Source organism: Lepisma saccharinum, chromosome 1 (genome assembly GCF_977018435.1).
Source record: "Lepisma saccharinum chromosome 1, izLepSacc3.1, whole genome shotgun sequence".
In the NCBI taxonomy this organism is placed as follows: Eukaryota; Metazoa; Arthropoda; class Insecta; order Zygentoma; family Lepismatidae; genus Lepisma; species Lepisma saccharinum.
The window spans coordinates 138,895,048-138,920,019 of record NC_139229.1 but is presented as its reverse complement, the minus strand read 5'-3'; the positions used below and the strand labels follow the sequence as shown (position 1 = coordinate 138,920,019).

At 40.5% G+C, this 24,972-nt stretch overlaps 1 protein-coding gene across 1 annotated transcript in view; it reads left to right on the top strand.

Annotated features, from left to right (window-relative positions):
• The window catches only part of LOC145986010 (uncharacterized protein C05D11.1-like), a 158,912-nt gene that overhangs the window by 94,445 nt on the left and 39,495 nt on the right, over positions 1–24,972 (top strand). Inside the window, exons 6-8 of the mRNA XM_083120184.1 lie at positions 802–1,038; positions 8,501–8,543; positions 9,489–9,732. Coding sequence (XP_082976310.1) covers positions 802–1,038; positions 8,501–8,543; positions 9,489–9,732 — 524 coding nt within the window. The remainder of the gene's footprint in view (positions 1–801; positions 1,039–8,500; positions 8,544–9,488; positions 9,733–24,972) is intronic.

Genomic DNA, 24,972 nt, shown 5'->3' with positions numbered 1-24,972 from the left:
ACAACTTTCCAGGATCTGTGCTTGTTGACGCTTCAGATTTTTGACTGAAATAGCTGCAACATTATCCATCATCTGGTTCACCCTGTCTCAAATGCACTCATCTTCACTGTCACCATCACTTAGAAGAACATTCTCAGGAGGCTCGGTGTATACAATTGCATCTACGAGGTCGTCTGTCTCTTCTAATATACAAGCAATCTGATCTGTAGTCAACCTGGAAAAATTATACAACACGATGCAAACACACTAATGGAAACACGTGTGAACAACAATGACTCTCCAAGCTCTGTGGAGGGAAACTGAATGTCACTCTGCTGCAATCGCTGAAGTAGTTGCCAACTCATCCACGAAAATTATATTTGTAAAGAAATACCACAAAACACATGAGCAAAAAAATATACTACATTATTAAATTTTATGTCGACAGTGGTCAGATATGCGTTAATGTTTCAAAGAAGGGAAAATGTGCAAACATTTGAATACTATACCCAAAACAAGTGCTGTTCCTGCAACAACTAAAAATCTGTGGGCAACAGTGCACATAACAGTTCTCAGAGAAAATGGTACAACAAGAAATAAACAAGTTCCTAGGTAGTGGCCACCAAAAGTATTAGAACAAAACTAATCAGATTCGTGGATAAATATAAGTACTTGCTTTGAGTATATTAATACAATTATTTGTCATAAAATGAAACAGAATGGTCATAAATAAGCCTTTGATCTAAGTGAATTTACACTACTTAAGTCATATGCATGCTAGAAAAGTATCAAAATTTATTTTTTCCTCTAAATTTATTTCAGCTCATGGTCTTCATGAACACATCACAAATTGCAAAAAATGTGAGACTGTATTTGCCATTGTTTATAGAAGCTATTTTGGCAATGCCAATAAAAAGGGATGATATGGAAATACCACATGAGCAAATAGTCCGAGAGCTAGAGTCGGACACTACAGAAATTCATTTTGGATTGGGCCTGGGCCGTTCTTCTAGTTTTGCCTGTGGGCCTTATGCTCAAACTGCGTGCCTCTACATCCAGGTAAATAATGCACATTATTGAACTTTCGTAATTTTTCTTGGTTTTTGTTACATTGCAGACATAAAATATCTCATATTGTTAGACATATATTTGTGGTTGAATGGAATATCATAATTTCAGTACAGAAACTGAGCGCATTGGAAAAATGACCTTTAAGTGGATTAGTATGGATTATTTCTCCACATAACCTCCAAACGAATATATTTGGATACAATGAGCACATTTAATATTCCATTCCCTTGTTATTATTAGAGCCGAGGAGATACTATTTTTCAGTCAATATTTCATTTATGTATTTTTAGTTTTTCGTTAAAATAAGGTGTGAGATAGAGTTTTCCTACTATATTTTTTCACAAAGTGATGCAGTCAAGTTCAAAGTTAGAGTAATACCTTGTCATAACTTATCATAATGAAGCCAGTGGACCTTTGAAATTAATTATTCACAACTATCTTAAAACATGGAAGTTTTTCCATACAATACCTGCACCATAAAGGTGAATGTTGATATACTTTGCTGGAGTGTTATTATTATTATTAGTATTACATGCAGATAACTTCTTAACTATCACAAAATTCCACCATTTCTTGTTGCATATTTCTGGAAGGTGTAGGGACCCTGATTTTTGGGTGTTTATTTATTTATTTTTCCCAAAATTTGCATTTTTTTTAGCACACTTTTCTGCACAATGTATCTAAAATTACACCTTCATTGTACGTTTTTAAACTAACTCGCTCACTCTCTCGCCTTCTTAAACCCGAAGGTTTGTGGCTGCAGCAACACAGGCCTTCCATCTGTCCCTATCCTGAGCAAGATCTATATACTCTTTTCTATCCGTACCGATTTCCTTTAGGTCCATCTCAACGTTGTCCCTCCATCTTTGTCTTGGCCGTCCTACAGGTCTCTTGCCATCAGGTTTCCCAACAAGAATCCTGTAAACTCCTCTTTCCTCTCCCATTCGTGCCACATGGCCTGCCCACCTAAGCCTTCTTCATTTAATTATTCTAATAATATCTGGACATGAATACAAATTATTTAGTTCTAAATTATGTAACCTTCCCCCACTCACCTGTCTCCTAATCTCTTTTAGGTCCAAATATTTTCCTAAGGATCTTATTTTCAAATACTCTCAATTTATGTTCCTCTTTCAATGTAAGGGACCAAGTTTCACACCCATATAATACTACAGGCAAAATTACTGTTTTGTATATTATAACTTTTAGTTTCTTAGATATTAAACGAGAAGACAATAGTTTATGAAGAGAGAAGTAACATGCATTTCCTGAATTAAGCATACTTTTTATTAGTGTTGCTCACGGGACGGGACACGTCCCATCTCGTCTCGTGTCTCGTCTCGAAAACGAGACGAGACACGAGACGGGACAAGCCTTTTGAAATTCGAGACGGGACGAGACGGAATGACTTTCTCGTCTTGTTTTCGAGACGAGACACGAGACGGGATGGGACGACTTTTGAAAAGTCTCGTCTCGTCTCGAATGTCTCGAAAAAATAAAAGCAAAATATTTAATCAGTTGCAAATACTTGTTCGCTTGGAATAAAGTATTTCAATTAGAAACGTTGATAAACGTGTATTAAGTCAAAAGAGAGGAATGAATGAATACTTAAACTTATTTATTTTCAATACTCTTTCGAAACATAACATTACTCCCCATTTTTGTTTTTCAATTTATTCCAGGTTAATAACTTAATGTAACAATAGTACTCCAGATACTAATACAATTCTGAATAACATCAAGTAAAAGGGCAGGTAGAGAAGGTGGAAGGAGGGGCCAAAAGATCGTGGAGTGTCTGCGTCCGAGGTTTATCTTGTAAAAATAGTCTCAGCTCTATAGGTTGGAAAGATAAACGGAGCGACGGATAGGGTTTATTATTATTATTTATTTTTTACATCAAAGGGTGTACAGAAGTGAATGTTATTAGGAAGTAGGAAAAACATTGTTGGAAACATGGCAGTACAAATTGATAAGGAGTTGTTGGGAAAGTTATTAAGGAGTCCAAGATATTAGCAAGACTAAGAGAAGGAGATAATTAGGGACAAATAATCTTGCATTATTCCACTCCGAACAGCTGAGAGCTAAAGACGAGGAGAAAATACGGGAAATATGGAAAGAAGTAATTTGGTGATTTTAGTGTTTACAGGGAACCACGACAAGATTTTACCACATGATTATTTGCACGGGTTGCGAAATTATTAGAACGTTATGGACATTTCGGATATGTCTTTGTTGAGAAAATTCTTGTTGTTTCCCTCAGGCATTCTGCAGGTGGTTGGATTCGATTTTTTTACGTCCGTTTGAAGATTATTTCCAATGCTTTTTTTTATTTATGTATTTCTTATTTAAGGAGAATACTATTCCTTGGATTGTAATAACGAAATACTGAGGTTGATATAGAATAGATTTCAAATGAAGGAAGTGCACTAAGTTCTGTATAATCGTCGTAGAAGAAAACTTTGTTCTATGGGGACTCCCCGATGGTACAGTGGTAGCGTCGTCACCTTGTAAGCAAGGGGTGCCGGGTTCGATACCCGGTGAAGGAACATAGTGATTTGAATCCCACTTTAAAGTGTGGGTCCAGTCCCGATTAGCCTTTCTGTGAATTAGATGAAGGAATGTTGTAGCTGTTCTTTTTATTCTGTGAATTTAGCCTTCAAGTTTATGAGCAAAATACATATAGTATCTACTGTCTACATTTTCAATCGTTACTAAACAAATTTCACAAAGTAGTTTTATCAAACTTCAGAGGGAAGCTGACACCAATGTCAGGGTGGCGGGAGCCTGTTTACGGCCAGGGTGTATTCCGAGACTATTTTTCGCCGTTCCCCACTGACAGAGGTTTCGCTTTGAACAATGGACACCGTTTCTTCAGGGGGCAAACACCAAACATAGGGGCGAGGTTGACCTGCAGGTGCGGGTAAGTGCCATAAATCCAGGCCTAGGAATGAAGGTTGATGCAAGGGAGGGGCAATAAAAATTCCGTAATTTGCTTTGCTTGCTGACAGGAAGTTTTGCAGGAAAAGCTGAAAAGGAAAACGGCAGACTTTGAATGAAAGAGGGACAGTGAACACAAGTTCTTTGTATTATTCGCCGACACACAAGCTTCCATTTCGAAGGTGAGGGAGGCTATCAGCAGCGAAGTTATTAGAGGGTTGGAAGCAGTGACGACGCCAGAGGAGGCAGGGGGACGTCCCATGTCGGACACTTCGCCCCACCCCCCCGGGCCCTCCAACTAAAGTTAATTAAATATCGAATAATAAGAGAGTTCATTTATAAGAGTATGACGATTTTCACCTTTTCAAAGTGGTGTATTCTGCATGATATCACTTTTCTGCTTATTATACCAACTTGATTAACAAATATTAATTGGTTTAGTGTATATATATAGAGCTATGTGTATGTGACTTTCGTTCAAGATTCGAGTGCCGACCCGGGCATAGGTGATTTCTCATTCATTTATGTCCTGTAATAGCCGAGATTAACCTTAGGTTTAACCAGTCTTAAGAACTGGGGAAAAGTGTTGAATGTGGATGGTTTTAAAACATTACGAATATTTTCAGGACCACAAGACATCATCTGTAGTACGGGCAAATTATTCTAATCGTGGTCGTTAGTGATAACGCTCGTTATTAAAAGACATTGAAAGTTGATTCAAGATTTGGTTGGTTGGTTGATTTGATGTTTTAAGTCCATTTTATGCACAGAAAAGATCGGGATTGGACTAATAGTTTACAGTGCCTCCACTGGGTATCGAACCCAGGACCAAAAGTGATCGAAGAAAACCGACACTGCATGTCAGTTGTTGGGGATTCATCGCGGTTTCTTACTATTCAGGGACTTGAATTTCGAGATGATGAGTCTGAGGAAACCTTAACAAAGGGAATTTCTTCGATACTCTTGAAGCTAATGAGGGGATATTATTTGGAAATGTATTGAACGTGAACCTTAAAATGCAAATTACACTTAAAATTCGATTCAAAACATATCGCGGGCAGGTAAAAGAATGCTTATTAGGATTTGCCACTCTTCAATCATTGGATGCAGGTTCACTCTTTCTCGTACATATCAAAATCGAAGAACTTCTTCCCACGAACTCCATAGGTGCCTGTAATTGGGTAGCACAGACATACGTTGGAGTGGTAGAGTAAGAGTAAGTATTGCCAGGGTCAGAATATTTCTTGAATTATGAGATAACTGTAACCTTTGTCTGATTTTTTATCCTGTGATAACATTTCCCTGAAAGGTGAAACACAAATTTTGCCCAAAACTCTTCAGCGTTACGAAGATGGTTGTCCTTAAAATCTTTGAAAAGGCTTGCTCGAAACAGGATGCTGGATGCAAACTGCCTCATTTGGCTGTTCTTGCCATTGAGAAGAAATGTCAAGTCCTGGACGTACCAAGGATGGGCAATGTGTTCTCCAAAGCACATAGAGCAGAATTCTCCTACAGGAGAATTGCACTTCACTAAGTGCCTCACATTGTTTCTAATACTTAAGAAGATTCATTTCTTCCAACGTCACGTTTATTTTGCAAGAAAATTAAACTCTTAGAAGCATTATTTTCATCATTTACATTATTATCTTATAACTTAAATATTTATATCAGTAGTTTCATCTCAAGAAAGACGATGAATTATAAAATTATGAATGTCTTTCAATACTGAAATAGGCCACTAGAGACAACGCAACTTACCAATAAAAAAGAATTAATGTCTTTATTAAAATGAATCATGTGGAGATAAACTCGTAATCAAGAAGTAAATTTAGGCAGTAAACGTCCACTCTAAATAAAAGACACACACAAAACACCATACATGAATATAATAATAATTATAATAATAATAATTATTATTATTATAATTATTATTATATAATATGTGTAGTGTTTTCGGGCATTTTAATGTGACTGCCCCTTACAATATTTTGTTGCCAGGCTTCCCCCCCCCCCCCCCCCCGGTCAAATTTCCCTGGCGCAGTCACTGGTTGGAAGTAAATTTATTAGGACGAGGAAAGTAACATTAGCTGTTGACAGTGTTGCACCAAAGGACATGATATGTGCTACTGTTTGTATAAATGATAGGAAATTTAAGCAAAAAATTATAATTGTTGAGACTTGAGAGTTGTTTCCTTCATTTGATCTTCGGAAGAGGTTTTCTGAGACAGAGTGGGATTATTTTACACATACATGGGAAAGGGTGGTTGTTTAAAGATAGAGACGTATTTTGCACATTTTTTAAAAGTTCAGATAAAACGAGAATTTAGCCTTACTGTTATGAAAAGAAATAACGCAGTACGGGGAAATAATAACTTCACATTTTTCGCACCTGGTGGGATGCAACACAAGAGTATTGCAGGAAGTCTATGAACGAGGATGAAGAAGGATATGTGAAATTTGACTTACCTGCGGGTGAATTAGTTTATTCTAATATTCTTAAGGTTGATATATATATATTTTTTTTAAGTCCACTTGATTCTCAAATAGGCTAAATCGCGAGCCAACCTACAGTTTAAAGTGCGATCCGATCCACTTTGTGCCTCCATTGAGTATCGACGCGAGGACCCTTCATTACAAGACATCGACGTTATTACTACGCCATCGGGGAGGCACCCAATTTACACAAATATGTTGATTCCAATAACACGTTATATGCATAATCTGATAATGATGCACTTTGGGTGCATCTAAACATATTTTTTTCAACTATCGCATGTCTAAAAGAATCATTGAAGTTGGAATTTTTATAACTTCAGGAGGCACGGCTCTGTAAACATGCGATATAAACTTAATGCAGGTTTGCCTTCCATACGTGGTGGTTTTGTCACGTTTCTTCGCATCGTAAAACGTACACTTTTGCAGGAAAGGCTTCTTGCATCCTCCTGGGGCCTTGCTCTAGCTAAACAAAAAATATATTTGTTTAGCATAATCGAGGGTTACATATTCCTGCCGAACTTACTAGAAAACAAGGATTCTATTGGGATCATACTGCTTTAAATGACAGTATCAATGAAGTTTTATGTACGCTACTACTTATAATAATGAGCATAAAATATTAATCAGGAACTTTATTTTTCGTTGAAAATACCATTGAAAAGAAAATAATATAATTATTTCATTTTATTTGACATAAAAGATTCATGTCTATGGAACAAAATGCAACATAACATCTCAGTGATTTATCTTTGGTTCTGACTGTAAAATATGTCACTGGTAAAATTATACCATAGAAAAGTATTATGTAATTACCTTTTAGCCGATATTAGTTAGTGCCCCGAGAATTTGACTCCAAAATCTATAGCCCCCCCACTTATTTTAGGCTGGTGCAGTCACTACATTCATGTGGGGGGAAAAAGTGCTCAATCTAGAAATGATTACTGAGACCCATTGAAAAAAAAAATTATTCAATTGGAAAACTTTTGGGAGGAGTAGGTGTTTGTCATCGAGAATACTCCTAAATCAACAACAATCTCCCATTGTAATGTGAGAGTAACATAAAGCTAGTTTTGAGTTCATTTTATGCTGATGGGCTAATCTGGGACTAAATATACATTTTAAAGTGAAATCCAATTCCAAACCCTTATGGAGTGTGACACTTTTTAATGTGTCCTAGGATACATGTTCGGTGCAAACAGATCACAAGTTTTAACTTCCAAGAGATCTTATCTTACCATTTAATCCTGTAACAATGCTGTAGTAGACCCCGTATATCATCCACCGTTCATTCTGCCCAATTATTTCCCAACTTTTACTGGTGCTAGTGTGACTGGTGTCCTTCGTAGGTCTATGCAAACTGGCTTCTCATGAACTATAATTAAGAATTTAGGGGAAGAGCAACGACTGTGCACAATTAAAAGAAATAACATTATTTAAAATTCTTTCTTTTGAAAAAGTTTTCTTGTTGTATTAACAACAGGTTGTATAAATATGCAGGATAAATTGTGTTACCGTCTCCTAGGAATCTTTGTGTCCATTTTAGCTCTGTTTAAGCTGAAAGTTGGTGCAAATTCCAATAACAATCCCTTCAAAATAATGACCCCTTTTCCTGGGAACTGTGAAAGGTCTTTGTATCGAGAGTTGACTGTACAGTCTGGCAGAATTAACTTGAGAGAAATGGCCGCTCTGTGAGTGATGCAACTGTGCTCGAATTGGCTAGAGCGGGGGACTTCCCGCTGTAACGGGCCAACAGAAACTAATGTTCGGGCATGCAAAATCTTACCAACTGTTGAAAGGACTTGCGGTCAGTGACTGGTGAAGCAAGGGAAGCGGCAGAGCATAGATCCTCGGTGTTTTCAAATTACAGATTAAAGGTAAAGAATAAACTGTTTATCCATTTATTGTGTAAGATAAAATACTTATAATGCTTATAATTTTCTTAGCATGTTCTCTTAATACAGTGATATTTCCGTTATACAATGTACAATTTTTCAAATCTCCCATCTCCCATTGTCAGCTGATTGCCCGTGATTCTCGCGAGTGTCAAGCATTCACTGTAGGTTGGTACTCCTGCAGCCATTTGTCTCAAGTTAATTCAGTCCGATTGTAGTTATTTGGCTAAGTGCATGACTCAATGCTCTCGACATTTGCATTTCTTTGTATTTTCATGTCATGAATTTTATCTAATCAACATGCAGTTTCATTGTCTAAGTTATTCAAGAATGTTGGAAAAGTAGCATGAAATGTACAATATTTTGTGGATTCCAGTCTAAAGCACTGTAACAAATTTGTCACCACTAACTTCCTGTTCAGTCTATAGCTATAGCACAGTAACAAAATTGTTACCACTACTTCCTGTTCGATCTAAAACACAGTATGAAAATTGTCACCACTACTTTCTGCTATGTAAAGAGCTCCCCTGTGCTTTGCACCATGCCATGAAGACATAACGGGGGGTTTGGAGTTGGGACCCTCAATTTTTTGAACATGCCTAAAAGTGGGGGTGATGAGATCAGCACCAAGTCTCTGGCTGCCTTTACTCTCCCTCTCCCTCAATCCGAAGTTTTCTCCAGGTACCCACTTTATACAATGCTGGGTAAGTGCCAGAGCCACTTGGACATGTGGAAGAAATCCTCCTGGTTCTCCCCCACCAGGGATCGAACCCAGGTCTATTGCATTGCTCTATCCACATTTAGAAATCCTATTACTTATGGGTACGCACTCTCACAAAATTATCACAAAAGGAACTTTTTGTCCAAAGGAGCTTCCAGGCCGAAGTGACAAGTGGTGCGATCACAAACTACACACACTAGAATAGGCACTTCCCCCTGCAATCTGTAAAGAAATCATTCAGTGAGCACACACCACCAACAGACAGAGGTGACCCAATGTAGTTGATATAATGAACATGAAGGACAAGCAACATGTGCAGCTTGTCATGTAACTTTCAAAGTGTGCACTTAGATGATAAGGAGGTGGTTTGAAGAATGTCTTTATTTTTTCAGATAATAATCATCATGCATCAAGTATAATGAAGCAGCAAAAGTTCCTGCCAAATGTTGTTGCAAATATAGATGAAGTGGGGTCGGAAGTTGTGTCTTATCTAGAGGAAGTCCGGAAATCTCTGACTTCTCCAAGAAACATGGCAGTGTATATTGGTTCAAATGTGAAAGAGTTGGCCGAGTTTGGAAATCCAGTTGAACCATGGAAAAATTTTCTACCATACGGTGTGGAAACAGAGGAAAAGACGTTAGTGTTTTTTTTAAGATTTTGTTGTATTTGTTTAGTTGTTGGTGCTAACTTCATGCAAGTAAGCCTTCTTCTTCTTCCTCTTTCTGCTTTTGCCTCATAGTGTCAGGGTTGCCCTCTATTCACTCCTTCCATCTCTCCCATTCCTTTGCCATCCTCTTCAATTATCTTATTCCTTTTACTTTCTTTTGTCCTATTTCTTGCATTCCTATTTCAAATGTCTTCCGGGGTTTACCTCTTGTTCTCCTTCCCCCTGTTCTTACAAAAATTGTTTTGCTTGTCTATCTTCATCCATTCTTACCACATGTCCGAACCAGTTTAATTGTCTTTGTGTCAGTTTTTCTTCTATTGGCTTCTGATTTAATTCTTCTGATTCTTTCATTACATACTCTATCTCTTCTTATTTTACCAACTATTCTACGGAAGCATTTCATCTCTACTGTCGTTATTTGTGTTACTTATTTTCCTCTTACTGGCCAGCTTATAGTAGAATTGGTTCCACTACTGACTTATACACTTGTAGTTTAATTTTGGTGTTTATCTCCCTTTTTCCAAAAATTATCTGCTGTAAGAAAACCTACTTGTTGTAATTGTAGTAGATGTGTGTACCTTATGCACACTCGTCTCTTGTAGTATCAGCCACAGTTCGTTTCTTTGTACAACATTTTTGTCGAAGGTACAATCTAATCATCATTAGTTGGTTGTTTTCAAGTAGAATTTATTTATTTATTTACTTGTAAGTTTCAGATACAGTACTCAAAGACATTTTATACTGAAACTAAAAGAGAAAATAAAATAAACCAGCAGCAACAAGACAAGACAATACAAGACGACAGAGTTAAAAAATAAAACGTTTCACTTACATTCTTAGCTATTGTCGGAAACTGTGTTATGACAGGAAAATATCAATATTTAGACAGGTTATTATAAGGTTCTGTAGTATATATAACTATTATTTGCACTAAATAAATACATAACTTATGTTTGATTTACTGTGTTCCGAACTACACACAAAATGTTTGTGTTATCTCTATTCAATTGTTTTCAACAACTGGTTGCTAAGCAACAAAATATACAAGAAGTGATTTTACATTTCACAATATGAAATCAGCGCAACAATCTCTCTCCTTCGATTTTTTTTTAAATAACATAATATTGCAAAGAAAAATTGGAGGGGTGATCATTTAGAGCTGGACGTCAGGCATCTTTATATACTGTAAAGAAAGTGTCGTGGATTCAGTTCACAGATCATTCAGATCCCACTTTAAGTTGCATATGTATTCAGTCCCTATCAGCCCAACAGCATAAAGTGAACTCATAACAAGCTTTGTCAAACTTGCCCATTTTTAGACATCACATTTGGGGGTAAGTTATCAGTGACATGCTCAGAATTTTTGAAAGGTAGGGGGGTTACGTATACTTTTTTTTTAGTAGTCTGCCCTCATTTGCCATCTTTTCCTGCCTTTTTAAGTTCTTTTTCGGAATATTGGTCCAAGTGGAGGGGGTCCCCCATCAACCCCTCCCACCTTGGAAAAGGCACTGATTATTATGTGTCGATATTAATGGACAAATTATTCTTGGATTTTGCAGTCTTGCAAGGGCAAACACCCTTTCCACCAATAGTTTCTCCGTAAATAACCTGTTTGGATAACAATGCCTTTTTTTCTCTCCCCATCAAGTTTTAATATTGCAGGATTTATTTTCAGCACATTGATGATTCCAAAGAAAATCAACGATTAGCATCTATTATTCCTAGCATCGTGTGCATTTCCTTCCTGCACTTCTCTCAAGAAAAAATTAGCTTTCTTTTAACTCCTCACTTTGTGTCTGGTGCTCTTTGTTTCCTAATCTTGTGTCTGGTGCTGGTGTTACCTAATCAAACATCCATCCTGATGGGTGAATCATTGCTCTGTAGCCAGGAGACTAAACAATGGCACCCACCAGGGAGGGAGAGGAGTTGGAGACTAACATGTGGTTGAGCTCTAGGTCCTCTGAAGATCTTCAGTGCCAAAAGACTTTTTTATCAGACCCTGCCCAAGTTGAAGAGGGGTGTAAGGGGTGATTTTCCACGTAGTACACCCAACTGTCAACCTCACTTCCACATTAGTACACCCTGGACTGCGTTTTGCAGACGAACGAGGCTCTGGCGACTGGCACTCTGGGCAGTATAATTTTGTGTGTGTTGTCCTGTTTTTTGTCCTTGTGTGTGCTGAGTGCCCCTTTACGGCATCAGCTTTTAACGAAAGTCAGAACATTTTAAGCTTTAAGATTTTACTTATGCAACGATAGAGTTGTTCTTTGTAAAGATAATGGGATGGACCCCATATAATGTGACGGGTGCAAAATAGCCTAAGTGCTGACGCACCCAAAATTTTAAAATAAAATAAAATCAACCAAGTTGAAGAAAGAGGGGAGGACCACTGCTTTACGCTCTTCCTTGCTTCTAAAAGGACCTAGGAGCAGTTTTCCTTCCCAGATAAGGGCATTGCAAAAAGAGAGAAAGGGGCCGAATCATGCAATTATTGCATAGCCAATTCAATATGCACCATTGGTATGGTGATCAATGCATCTGTAGGGGGGAGGGGGATGGTTGACTTTTGAAAATTGTATGTTATGCTCGTTGAATGTAAGAATCCAGGAGTGACTGCTTAATATTAGACCTCACATGAAAGTAGAAGGAACCATTGATTTTCAGCATTATGTTAATTGGTCAAGATGTCTCGTTCAAGGGGGCACGAGCAAGAAAATCGAGGTAAATGACTAGTGATGATACCACAGGGAATATGGGGAGGTCAACCCCCACCCCCAGCAAATGATATAAAGCTGAAGGTAAAGTTCCCCGTGCACTTTGCACATGCCGTGACAAATGTCCCCCCACACACATCCTTACATTTTTTCCAATTTGTAGTTGAAGTAACCAGCAGCATGCTTGGGCAGCCTTTATCCCCCCCCCCCCCCAAGGTACCCATTTATTTGAGGGTGGGTGAGCTCCAAAGCTGCTTTATGCGGCAACTTAGATCACCTATCCCCGGAATCTAACCTGGGTCTCCATCGTGTTAATCAAGATGCCCTACCGACTATACCACTTCAGCTCCCCAGCAAATGAGAAAGAAGTAAATAAATATATGCTCTTCTGGCCCAAATAAGCAAGCATTTAATGGTATTCAGATGTGCACTAAACTTGACTGCTCCCAGAAAATATTGCCGCACCCCTTGTTTATCCACTCCTTTTTCCTGGCCCCGACGCTGTAGAACACACGAGTCAGATAATCTGCATAGGAAAAAATGTTCTCTGACCCCACTCAGAAGAATACATGTGTGTGAACGTTGCCCCTCGTCCTCCCCAAAATTGATTTGGCAAGAAATTTTGTCAGTCAGTGAGTAAACCATTGTGTAAAACATTGTCCATCTGCCCACAAAAAAAATAATCGCTTTAGCTTGTGTGTTTTCAGTTTCATTCTGATAACTAGGGTTCGGATAGTTATGCACTAAAAAGATGCAAAATATGCACTAAAAAAGTGTAAAATATGCACTTCAGAAATCCGTTTAATTTATAAATGCTGTATATTACAAACTATGAAAGATTGAATGCTCATTCGATACACATGTTTTCTATTAATATGGTTCTGCGTTAAATGAAACACAATAGTTTACAGATCAAGATCATGATTGCATTTGATAACATATCATCTCAAATTTTCGAACTTGAAACTCCTTTTGTTTTCAGCTAGAATAATCTTATATTCAGAAAACAGACGTTCCACTTTGCAGGTGCAAGATACAAGTGGATTGTATTTTAGGGTAACAAAGTTGGACACATCAAGTTCCAGATCATCCACATGTTGTCCATTTGTATGCAGAATTTTGTAAACTTCACCATTGTTGCATACCCACTGTTCTTTTTCAATACTGCATCCAATTTCTGTACATACATAGTATCTTCAACCTGGGCGAGGGCTTCTTTAACATATTCTACAATTTTGATGCTTGTTTGAAGTTGTTGAAAGAAGAAAGACAGAAAAAGATAAAGAAAAGAGAAGAGAAGCGAGGAGAAGAAAAATAAATACAGTGTATGCTCGGCGTTGGTTGTGGGTACAAAAATATGCACAACATCAAATTATTTTCGTAGAAATATGCACCTGCATATGAAATATGCATTTTTAGTTAAAAATCCTTAAATATGCATTTTAGAAGTAGCACTTAGCAAGAATCGGTTTGGCAACAGTATGCTTGTTATTTGATGCTGAGGGAGAAGGATCAGCCATTGCAAGAAGTCCCCATTTTCCCTTTCCTGTCCATCAAGAGAGGTAGGACAAATGGAAGTTGTGTGCTCCCTTCCCCCCTCACACATAGAACCATGCTTCTTCCCTCCTTACTCTCACATGAAAAGCTTAATATCTGGAAGTTCAATGTTGCATGGTGAATGAAACATCTGCGAAAGAAAGGAAAGTGTGGGAGGAGTTCATATTTACTATGTAGGAATTACTCACAAGATTAAAAATATAAATTACAATTTTACTTATGTTTTTTGTGAGTATAATGTGCCTTCTTTTTTTTCAATTGAATTGAATTTAATTCCGAATGCAATAGGAATTTCCCCCTTCTTGCACCCTTCGATCAACACTCCTTTCACTCCTTGACAACGTGATACTAGTCTCAATTCCCTTCTTTATTTCTCTCATTACTACAGAAGCAATCTTCTAATTTCTTTTTATAATCTCTTTGTTCATCAGTACTACCTTGTTTTCTTTATCAGATCTAATTATATGAATGTAATTATCGTTTACCCATTTTTTAACGTTATTTAACTTCTTTTTATCTGCCCTCTGTTTCTTATATTATACTCGCAAAAAACATAAGTAAAATTGTATTTATATTGTGGGAGGAGTTGCGTGGCCAACAGACCAGCTTTCTAGCAAATTTTACGATATCGGCACTGCTTGGAAAACTTATAAAATGGGAAACTAGAGTTAGAGTGAACATAAGATTGAGGCGAACATCCTATTATTTAACATAGCCTTTTGCCAGGACCTGGATAGCTGAACGTATTAAGCCGAAAATCATTCGGGGTTTCACTGTACAAGTAACAAGTCCATGAATTTGTGTATTATTTTATACTCCACTGCTTTGTCCATGGTTTTTATACGGTGTACGCTTTTAGAAGGAACATGAGTTCATCCAATACACAGTCAGTGTTGTTGCGCTGTTGCCAAACTAACTGCTAGGGGAAGGGAAACAGAAAAACCGCTGTGTCCAATATTCAGCTTTTTAATATATAATGCATGCACATGATATTTGTGTACAGTGAAATAATATAGTAAATATATTTACACAGGATTATAATATCATAGCACCTTCTTGGGTTTGTTTGGAGAGTTTGTATGCATCCATTGTTTCGACTGTTCTTTGGTTTCTACAGTATCGGAGAATTCATGGAACAAGACAATACAAGGCCAATGTACTAAAAAAGGTGTATTTTAATTGTATTCTTATTTCAATCATGCAACAATGATAATGTGTTTTTTTATTTTTATTGTAGTGTAATGAAGTGTATTTTTTCATTTTTACTTTGGTGTAGTGATGTAATGTACTACGCAATGTTTCTTCTTTTTTGTTATGATGTACTTAACTAATTATTATTTCATTATGTATCTTGACGTTTTCCATGCCCTTTTAAACAAGGGTCAACGGAAGAAAAATAAAATTCAAATTCAAATTCAAATTTTCAAAGTGGACCAACGTTTCATGACTTGTCAGAATCTTGAACAGAAAAGCGTGACCATTTGTTTGATAGCGTTCCAGAAACTGCAATGCTGACCCCATGCCCTGCTTTTTGTGGTCCCCAGTGAGATCCTTTGGTACCCACATTGCACAAAAATTGTGATAATCCAGCTTTACAGTCACAATTTCGTAAATTGTTGTTTGCCTGATTTCCGGAAATTCAGAAGACCAAGTCCGATATGAAGCAACGGTGCTCAAGAGTCACTCTGTCCACACATTTCACAATGTCATCTGTTATGATTGACTATCTTCCCTGGCCACCTTCATTGTGCACATCAGTTCATCCATCTCGAAACTTCCGGCACCATCATTCCCTCACTCAACCTTCACTCATGAACTTCTCTCCGTGCACAGCACTCATTCTGCGATGAATTTCACCATCGGCCTGAAGAAAAGTGATCACACCGCTAACCTCACATTTGTCAGGAGCAGAGATTACACCAGCCATCATTCTACACTCGCTGCACATCAAGCACTGAATGCAGTAACCAACCATTTGGGGTGACATGAACCAAACATGACCACCTAATTCTGCACATGCGCTGGGATGTTGCAGTAATCCATGCGCTCGAAAAACTGACAGCAGATCGTATGCCAAGGGAAGATATCGAAATGGATACTGTCTACCATGATATGAAAAAGCTGTATACAGGGTGATTCTAAAGGTAGGGTACAAACGAAAACCACATATACCTCCCATGAAATAGACGAAAGTGCCCCTTCCACTTTGCTGAGAGATGCCTCCGTGAGGAGCTAGACAACGTCGAAAACGTGTGAAAATAAACTTCACACCGCTGTACAGCCAGTAGCAGTGAAGATAGAAATGCGGAACAAAAGAAGTCAAAAGGAACACCAAAGTCGCCCATCTGAAAAACACCAGGCGGCAGCTGCGCAACGCATGTGCATGGGGTTCCACAAAGGAAATAGGAGTGTCCAGCAAGACAAGTGAAGGGAAAGGGTGGAGATCGACAACGGTAGGGACAAAAGAAGCAATGAAGCATGAAGTAACAATTGCAAAGCGGGAAACAAACACCATGACTGAAGCAGTGCAGTCAAGAAAAGTAGTGCGGGGTTGCAGAACCACTGGAGGATCTGACGTAGGACGAAGAAACACACCGAGAATGCAAGCAAAGTGGTCCGTGACACTGGACAGCCAACAGACGCGTACATGGTTCGGGGCAGAAATGGCGGTGCAGTGCATGGGGACTCCCCAAACACAGTGGGGAGACACCGCAGCAAGAACAAAGCACGGTGCAACAAAAGAGAAAGAGGACCAGATGGGGGAATGTTATCTGCCAAGGAGAGAACAAATTCAGGATGAGGGATTCCCCATAGTAGCACCGAGGGGATGTCACACAGAGGTCGTGTGCCAGCAGGACAAACATAGCAAGTATGGACACAGGAGGTTTATTGCCACGCAAAGGTGCACTTACAGATAGGAATAGTACATAGTACGTAGTCGTACCCCTGACTGACGTTGTTACAAAAGTTGCTCAAATTGACGACCACCACATTCAATGCAGGCATTGCAGCGTTGCAGGAAATTCTGGCAAACAGTGTCAAAAATCCCTGGCATGGTACATACCTCGGCCGATGCTGCAAGTATCCGCGCTACCAATGTTTCCTGGTCAGGCACCGGGGTCTCGTAGATGAGAGGTCAGGCAAACAGGCAGGCCAAGGGACGGGGCCTGCTCTGCCGATCCAGTGCTGTGGGTAGGTATGGTGCAAAAGGGTTCGCACTGTGCCATCAAAATGTGCAGGCGCTCTAGCAGCTCTGGAAGGACTGATGCAAGAAAGATGCGATAGAGGCGGCCATTTAAACGTGGTGGCAGCAGGTATGGACCGATAATCTGTTCATCGATGATACCTGAGCAGATATTCAGTGCAAACTGGCTCTGATGGTGCACCTCGACTTCTGCATGTGGATTTTCATAATCCCACACATGGCGGTTTCGGCAATTGAAGATGCCCTCACGGGTAAATGATGCCTCGTCCGTGAAAAGCACATGGCGCACAAAACGGGGATCGTCGGTACAAAACTGCTACAGTCGTTGACAGAATTCCACATGTCGTGGGTAATCCCCAGCTAGCAACGTGTGGACTCGCTGTGGGTGATAGGGATACAGCAGATCATGAAGGACATGCCACACTGTCAACTGTGATACTTCCACTGCACGTATAATGCTACGTGTGCTAGTGGACAGTGTGTCATCCACGAGAGCAAGTACGTCCTTCTCTACCGCTGCGGTGCACACATGTCTTGGGTGCCAGACATGATGCCCTGGACGTAACACACCTGATTCACCAAGGGTATGGTGCACGTTGGAAAACAACCTGCTGTCGGGGTGTCACCTGGTCCAGATACCGTTCGCGATACAGGCGTGCAGCTGCTCGACCATTGCCATCTGCAAGGCCGTAGATAAAATGAATGTCCCTCAGTTCTACAAATGTGTAGCGTTCCATGGTACGGTGAGGACAGTGCCAATTATGGAATACTGTATTCCAGTGCACAGGTGGCACATGCACACACACTGGTCACAACGGCTTTGAAACAACGTACTCAACTGTCGTACATCAAGCACACCACCACCATAACGCACCGGCTCTTTCACTGACACGCTCCCTGACGCTGCACTTCCAATCTGGCACTGTGTATGCAGAACAGATGCCTGCAACCCACACGTCCGCACAATACTGTGCTACAATCAGCTGACGTTCCCGTGTACTCTGGGGGCTTGTCATCGTGGAACGTCCTTCATTCTTGCACCATTCACTCACATGTACTTTGTCAGTCTTGCTCGAGCCGACTGGGAGCAAGTGTGGGGTTTGTGTACACCAATGTGGGGTGACCCAGCAGTTGTACATACGTGCATACCCCCATGTAGCTTCATTCCATGGCTGTCCCACGCAGTTTCTGTCCAGCCTTGCTCGGCCCAGTCTCATACCCACGAGGCAGTGTGCAGCTGCGCTGGTGTGAGGCCACGGTTCGTTTCAGAGTGGAAGGCTGTGGCCGAAAATGAATTTGAGTTGTTCGGCTGGGGTTGGGCTCAGAAGCAAGCAGCTGCATCAGGTCTGGGGATGGTGGATCTGGTGATCGGGGTGGACACTTTCTGACCTCGTCCACCGTTCGGAGTGGTGTGGTCCGTACGACTCTCCAGCAGCCTTTGGCCCACTCCCAGCCAGCGATGTGCCTCCGGCTTCATTTCTAAGAGGCTGATTGGGCCCCATCACGCTGTTTGTAACAACCGTCTGTACGGGGTACGTGGTCCTATCTGTACGTGCACCTTTCATTGGCAATAACCTCCTGTGCCCGTAGTTCCTGTGTTTGTCCTGCTAGCGCACGACCTCTGTGTGACATCCCTTCGGTGCTGCTACGGGGAATCCCTCGTCCTGCATTTGTTGTCTCCTTGGCAGGTAACATTCCCCCATCTGGTCCTCTTTCTCTTTTGTTGCACCATGCTTTGTTCTTGCTGCGGTGTCTCCCCACTGTGTTTGGGGAGTCCCCATGCACTGCACCGCCATTTCTGCCCCGAACCATGTACGCGTCTGTTGGCTGTCCAGTGTCACGGACCACTTTGCTTGCATTCTCGGTGTGTTTCTTCGTCCTACGTCAGATCCTCCAGTGGTTCTGCAACCCCGCACTACTTTTCTTGACTGCACTGCTTCAGTCATGGTGTTTGTTTCCCGCTGTGCAATTGTTACTTCATGCTTCATTGCTTCTTTTGTCCCTACCGTTGTCGATCTCTAACCTTTCCCTACACTTGTCTTGCTGGACACTCCTATTTCCTTTGTGGAACCCCATGCGCATGCATTGCGCAGCTGCCGCCTGGTGTTTTTTGGATGGGCGACTTTGGTGTTCCTTTTGACTTCTTTTGTTCCGCATTTCTATCTTCACTGCTACTGGCTGTACAGCGGTGTGAAGTTTATTTTCACACGTTTTCGACGTTGTCTAGCTCCTCAGGGAGGCATCTCTCGGCAAAGTTGTAGCGGTATATTTTGTGCTTTTAAGCTGATTCTCAGCTACATACACAATATACACAACCATACAGTTTTGAATCCTTGTCCCGAGATTCAAAACTTGCAGTACCTGAAGTTCTGTGCATGCTAGTTTAGGCAATAGACACGTACTTCTTCAAATTATAGCTTAACGCCCCTTTCCTTTTAGATATATATAGGTTTATTCATATTATATTTACAGAAGATAATTTTTGGCAGATATTCAAAAAATTACATTCCGGTGTACCCTGTTACCCCTTCCCGAAGAGAGTGTGTAGACTTGCGTAGCCACTGGCTCCATGAGTAAAAAGAAAATATAACCCTCAGTACCAAAATAGGTGGCTGAAGGTATGTGTGTTGTGTACCTGGTTTCCCACACGAAATAAACTATTGGAATAATGTGAAAAGAGCAAGTCTGTGTATTAAAAGAAAGTTAACATCCCCGTTAGTTCACATAGTAAGGAAAGAAAGCTTGCCCAGCCTCTCTCTGCCAAACATCTGAGGCCGACTGCTCCCCTGTCCTTCCTATTTATAGGCCCCACTAATGACCTAAACCGTTACTGGAAACTTACCGCTTCCCAAAGGCCAAGAACCCAAACGTACAGGAATACATAGACATACACAATTTATAACATAAAAAAATATCCAGTAATGATCGCATCATTACATAGTCCCCCCTTCCTGAAGAGAGAAAAATCACAGTTCTGTAACCTAGAAAAATAATAATAATATACACAAAGCACTTGTCCGCAGTTTCTGTTCACTACAAACACACTTTCATTACATCACACGACACTGACAATCAATGTTCACTCTAATTTTGTACACAAGTGTACTTCGAGATCCGCGTTCTTCCCTCAGCACTGGAGCTGGTTAACCCACGTCAATTCTTACCCACTCAGCATCTCTTCCATCCTTCCTCCTGGACCAATGAGAGACAATCTCCTGGAAATCCATCCAAGTCATCAAGGCTGCTGGTTCGACTCCCGGCAACACCACTGCTCTGCGCTCCTGCCGAGATTGGAAGTCACCGCTTCGACCGGTTTCCAAATGAATGGATCGATCTGGCTTTACATCCAAAGATGTCACTGCTATGCCCGGCGCTAGAACTGCATTCACTTGCCACTGAACTGAGACTTCTCGACGAAATTATACTGTAAAAGAATACACACTAACTTTGCGTTACTTTCACGATGAAATTGACTGCGGAACGACACTTTTGTATGAGTTCTGTATGAGGTATGGGATAGAGAAAATAAGTGAAAGATAGAATAAAGAAAAGATAGATAAATCCCTATGTACAATATTTACAAAAAATCCCCCTTTGAAATTAGACTAGAATCTGTTTCTCAGCTTGTAACGCATCTGGGATATATCTTCGTCTTGCTCCTCCTGCCGAATTTACGTGCGCTCTCTTTGCTGAATTGGATTCGGCTACTTTCCTTGCAAAGTCAGGTGGTGAAGAATATGGCTTTAACTGGTCACTGTTGGGTCTCAATATTCTTCCGTCCTCCCTGTGTTTCATTTTGAAAGTATTTGCCGAAGTTAATCTGCGGGCCTTATCAGAAATAGGATTTTCCTTAAGCCAAGCTTTATCCCCCACCTGAAACTTACATTTGCGGCGTTTCCTATCACAAGCCTTCTTCTTGGCGTCTTCCATCCTGAATTTTGTTTCCTCCTTACTTGACATGAAATCTTGCTTCTTATTCCTGTCATCTTTTAATAGGCAGCATGGCACGACTTACAATACTGGATAACGTCTTTAGTTAGGCCTATCCAAGTGTATTGTTCCCTAACCTTCGCTAACGTTTTCAATCTCCCAGGATGACAAACGAATGCATTATCATGCAACGACACGAGAATTTGCGAACATAGATATGCAGGTGCCCATATTTTCCCCGTTCCTTTCTCTTTGTACTTTTCTGCAGGCAAATTTCTCCTAAGGATTCCATCATCGTTGAAATACGAAGATTTCTTCGTTCCTTCCACCTCCTCGTTTCTAACAGCCTTCGCTATGTCTTCAAGAAATGTATCTTTCATTTGCTCGGAAATGATTGAAGTGGTGTCCAGAAGCCTGTTCGGATCCACTGGTTCATGGTCTTCATTCCCCTCAGCCACGGAGTAAGGCAACAATGAAAAGCCCTGCATCTTTTCACTTTTAGATAGACGAACCTTGGGTAGTTTGATCCCCCGAAGCAAATTTTCTCATCGTTTCTTCTTTATTTGCTTCGCGCTTTGTATAGTGCACAAAGCACTGAGGTCAGCAACTGGTTTCTGTGCAATATCTGATGAATCGATTACAACTCCGTCTTCCATCTCGAATTTTACGTAACCTTCATCATTTTCATCTTCCAGGGGGAATATTTCCTGCGCTGTGGGCAACCCGTCGTACTCAGATGGATGAGTGTTGCATACTTCATTTCTCGATAGAAAGTCTACCGGATTTAGCTCTCCTTTCACATATTTGATGAGCAGAGGGTAGCGTGAGAAACGAGCGGTCCATCTTGACATCTTTGCGCTCTTGTTTTCAGTACTGAAGATATTAATCAATGCACTGTGGTCCGTAAAAACTTCCACTGCTGGAGAGTGGCAGATGTACTTGTCGAAAGTCTCGACTGCAAGGAGCAAAGCGAGGAATTCTTTGTGCGTTGTGTTGTAGTTCTTCTGGGCCTGTGAGAACTTTTTACTTCCAAAGGATACAACATGCAGTTTCCCTCCTTGGTTCCTTTGTCCTAGTAAGAAACCGGCCCAGTTATCGCTCGCATCGCTGTAGATGTCAAACAGCTCATTCAGTACGGGAATGTACAGAAAAACGTTATTCTTTACAGCTTCCTTCAGTTTGGTCAGGCACTCTTCGTGAACATCCGTCCACCGAAAACGAACTCCCTTGCGTAACATGTCAGTGAGAGGACTCGTCAACTCTGACATGTGGGTAATGTGACCTTTCAGAAATCCGAAGAATCCTTAGATGCTCTGGAGTTGCTTCACATTCTTCGGAGCCCTTATCTGGTCCAAATACTCAATCTTGGATGGGTAATTGCTTTTGAGAAATTCTGAAACCCAGGTAATCCACTTCTGAAGTGAAAAGTTGAGATTTCGATGGTGATAGTGTTAAGTTCGCCTCGTGCATTCTCTCCAAAACCTCTTTCAGTGCGAGCAACAATTCTTCCTCAGTTTCTCTATTAACCAAAATGTCATCGTAAAATGCAATGCATGAGACACCCTGCAGCTCTCCAAGGACAATATTCATCATTTTCGCCAGTGTGTTAGGAATCATGCTCAATCCATAGGGACATTTCAAAGAGCGAAAGATTCCACGTGAAGTGTTGAAACCCGTGTATTGGCATGAGTTTTCTTCCAATAAAAGCTGGCCAAAAGCGTTTACCAAATCTAATTTACAGAAATATCTAGCCTTGCCTAATATACTCAAAGATTCAAACATATCTGGTACTTCATTCCTAGATTTCTTTGTTACTGCGTTTGTCTTTCGAGGATCCAGAATCACCTTGTTTTTATCCCCTTTCTTGATTAACAACGGTGAATTAATGTAATTAGATTTGCAGGGCTCAATAAAACCCCCAGCTAACCGATCATTGATACAGTTATCCATTATTTCCTGCTTTTCTGGAGTCAAAATACGAAGCTTAGAATAGAATGGTGTCCTATCGGTTAGTTCTATTTTGTGCTGTTAGATGTGTGTAACACCAGGTTTTTCAGAAAAGACGTTACTGTAGATCTTTAAACTATCTGCTAATTTCTTTTTTACTTCTGGTGAACATTCTGCACGCTCAATCATTTCTCCTATTTCGGGACGTGTTTGGCAATATCCCATCATCGCGGTTGTTGCATCAGATGTTTCACTTTTTCCCATCGTCGCGGTTGCCCCAGCTTCAGCCTCCACAGTCGACATTACCCCCTGCAGAATCGGAAGACTCTTCCCTGCTTCCCTCTTCTCCGCAGAAAACAAATAGATGACGTCACTGTCTGCAAAGCTGTAGCCTCCCTCTTTCAAGTGTAGAGATAATCTGGCTTGCCTTATGAACCCACGACCTGCGATGAATCCCTTGAAACAATCGCGCAAAACGACGAATTTATGCCTAAGTTTCATCCCATTCAAATGTACAGTAAGATACATTTCCCCACATGATTGTACAGAGCCTACTGCCAAATAAATATTAATACGTTTATTGTTAATCTTATTTCCTTGTTTTTCCAGTTCTTTTGCGATCTCAAACTTGTACAGAGCCTACTGCCAAAGAAATATTAATACGTTTAAATATTAATACGTTTATTGTTAATCTTATTTCCTTGTTTTTCCAGTTATTTTGCGATCTCAAATTTACAGTACTCACAGAGGCTCCTGTGTCTACGAATAGGAAGAAGTCATTTCCATTGATTTTACAGGGGACTAACGGCTCTTTGTTGCCAGAAGTGAAATTCCTGCAGTTGCGTATCTTCCTACTCCCCCCTTTGTTTTTCTTCCCTGCAGCGCCTGCTATGATGGCGGTGTCGCTCTGTTCGGGCCTAACTAGTTTTTTGGATCAGTACACATGCCTGCTTTGTGGTCAGGACCGCCACACTGAAAACAACGGATCCCCCTTCTCTTTGTTGGTTCTTCTGCTCTCGACGGGGTCCCAAGATTCCCGGAAAAGCTTAGTCGGTTGACCAGTCCAGGATTTATGGCGCTCATTGATACTTCTGTCCTCACCCTGACGCTGCTGTAGGGGTTTGTTGCCCCCGCGGCTGCTAATTGTCCTGAAGTTGGCACGGCAGACAGATGCGGTGAACTGTTGTCCCTCAGTTCCGGGCAATAGTAGAGAACTGAATACAATCTCTTTTGAATGTCCATAGAATGGGTTTCCAAATCTTTGATTGTTGCGAATGTTCTGTTGTACAGGTGTGTTCTGAATTTAGTATGGGAAAATTTCAAAATATGCTGGATAATCTCGTCTTCTGTCCCCCGTTTCTCCTTCATTGCAAAAAGCTTCCTGGTGTGTCGAATAAATGCAAGAAGAGACTGGTCTGGTGACTGGTAATTGTTCTGAATGATCCTTGCTATTTCCGAATCATAATCGACACTAAAGAATTCTTCCAAAAACGCCTTCTCAAATTCCCTCAAAGTGCCGAATGGTCTCGAAAATCTGAACCAATCTGCAGCGATTTCCTTCAATGAAAGCGGCAAGATTCTATCTAAGAGAAAAGTATCTCCAATTTCCATGATTTCCTGATAAAATGCAAATGTTTCTTTTGTCCAAGATTTTGCTCATTTTCTCCTCGCCCATCCTTGCCGAAGTTCCTTGCGTAAGGTTTAGAGAAAGCCTCTCAAGTTCCCCAACAATATCTTCCTCAGGCCTTCCTTCCAAGTTTGCATTGCTAGCAACTTGCCCTGTCTATTTCAATTGCCATTTTGTCTTCTGTTACTTTCTTTCCACTTCGCAATAACATATGCCTTCAGTACTTCTC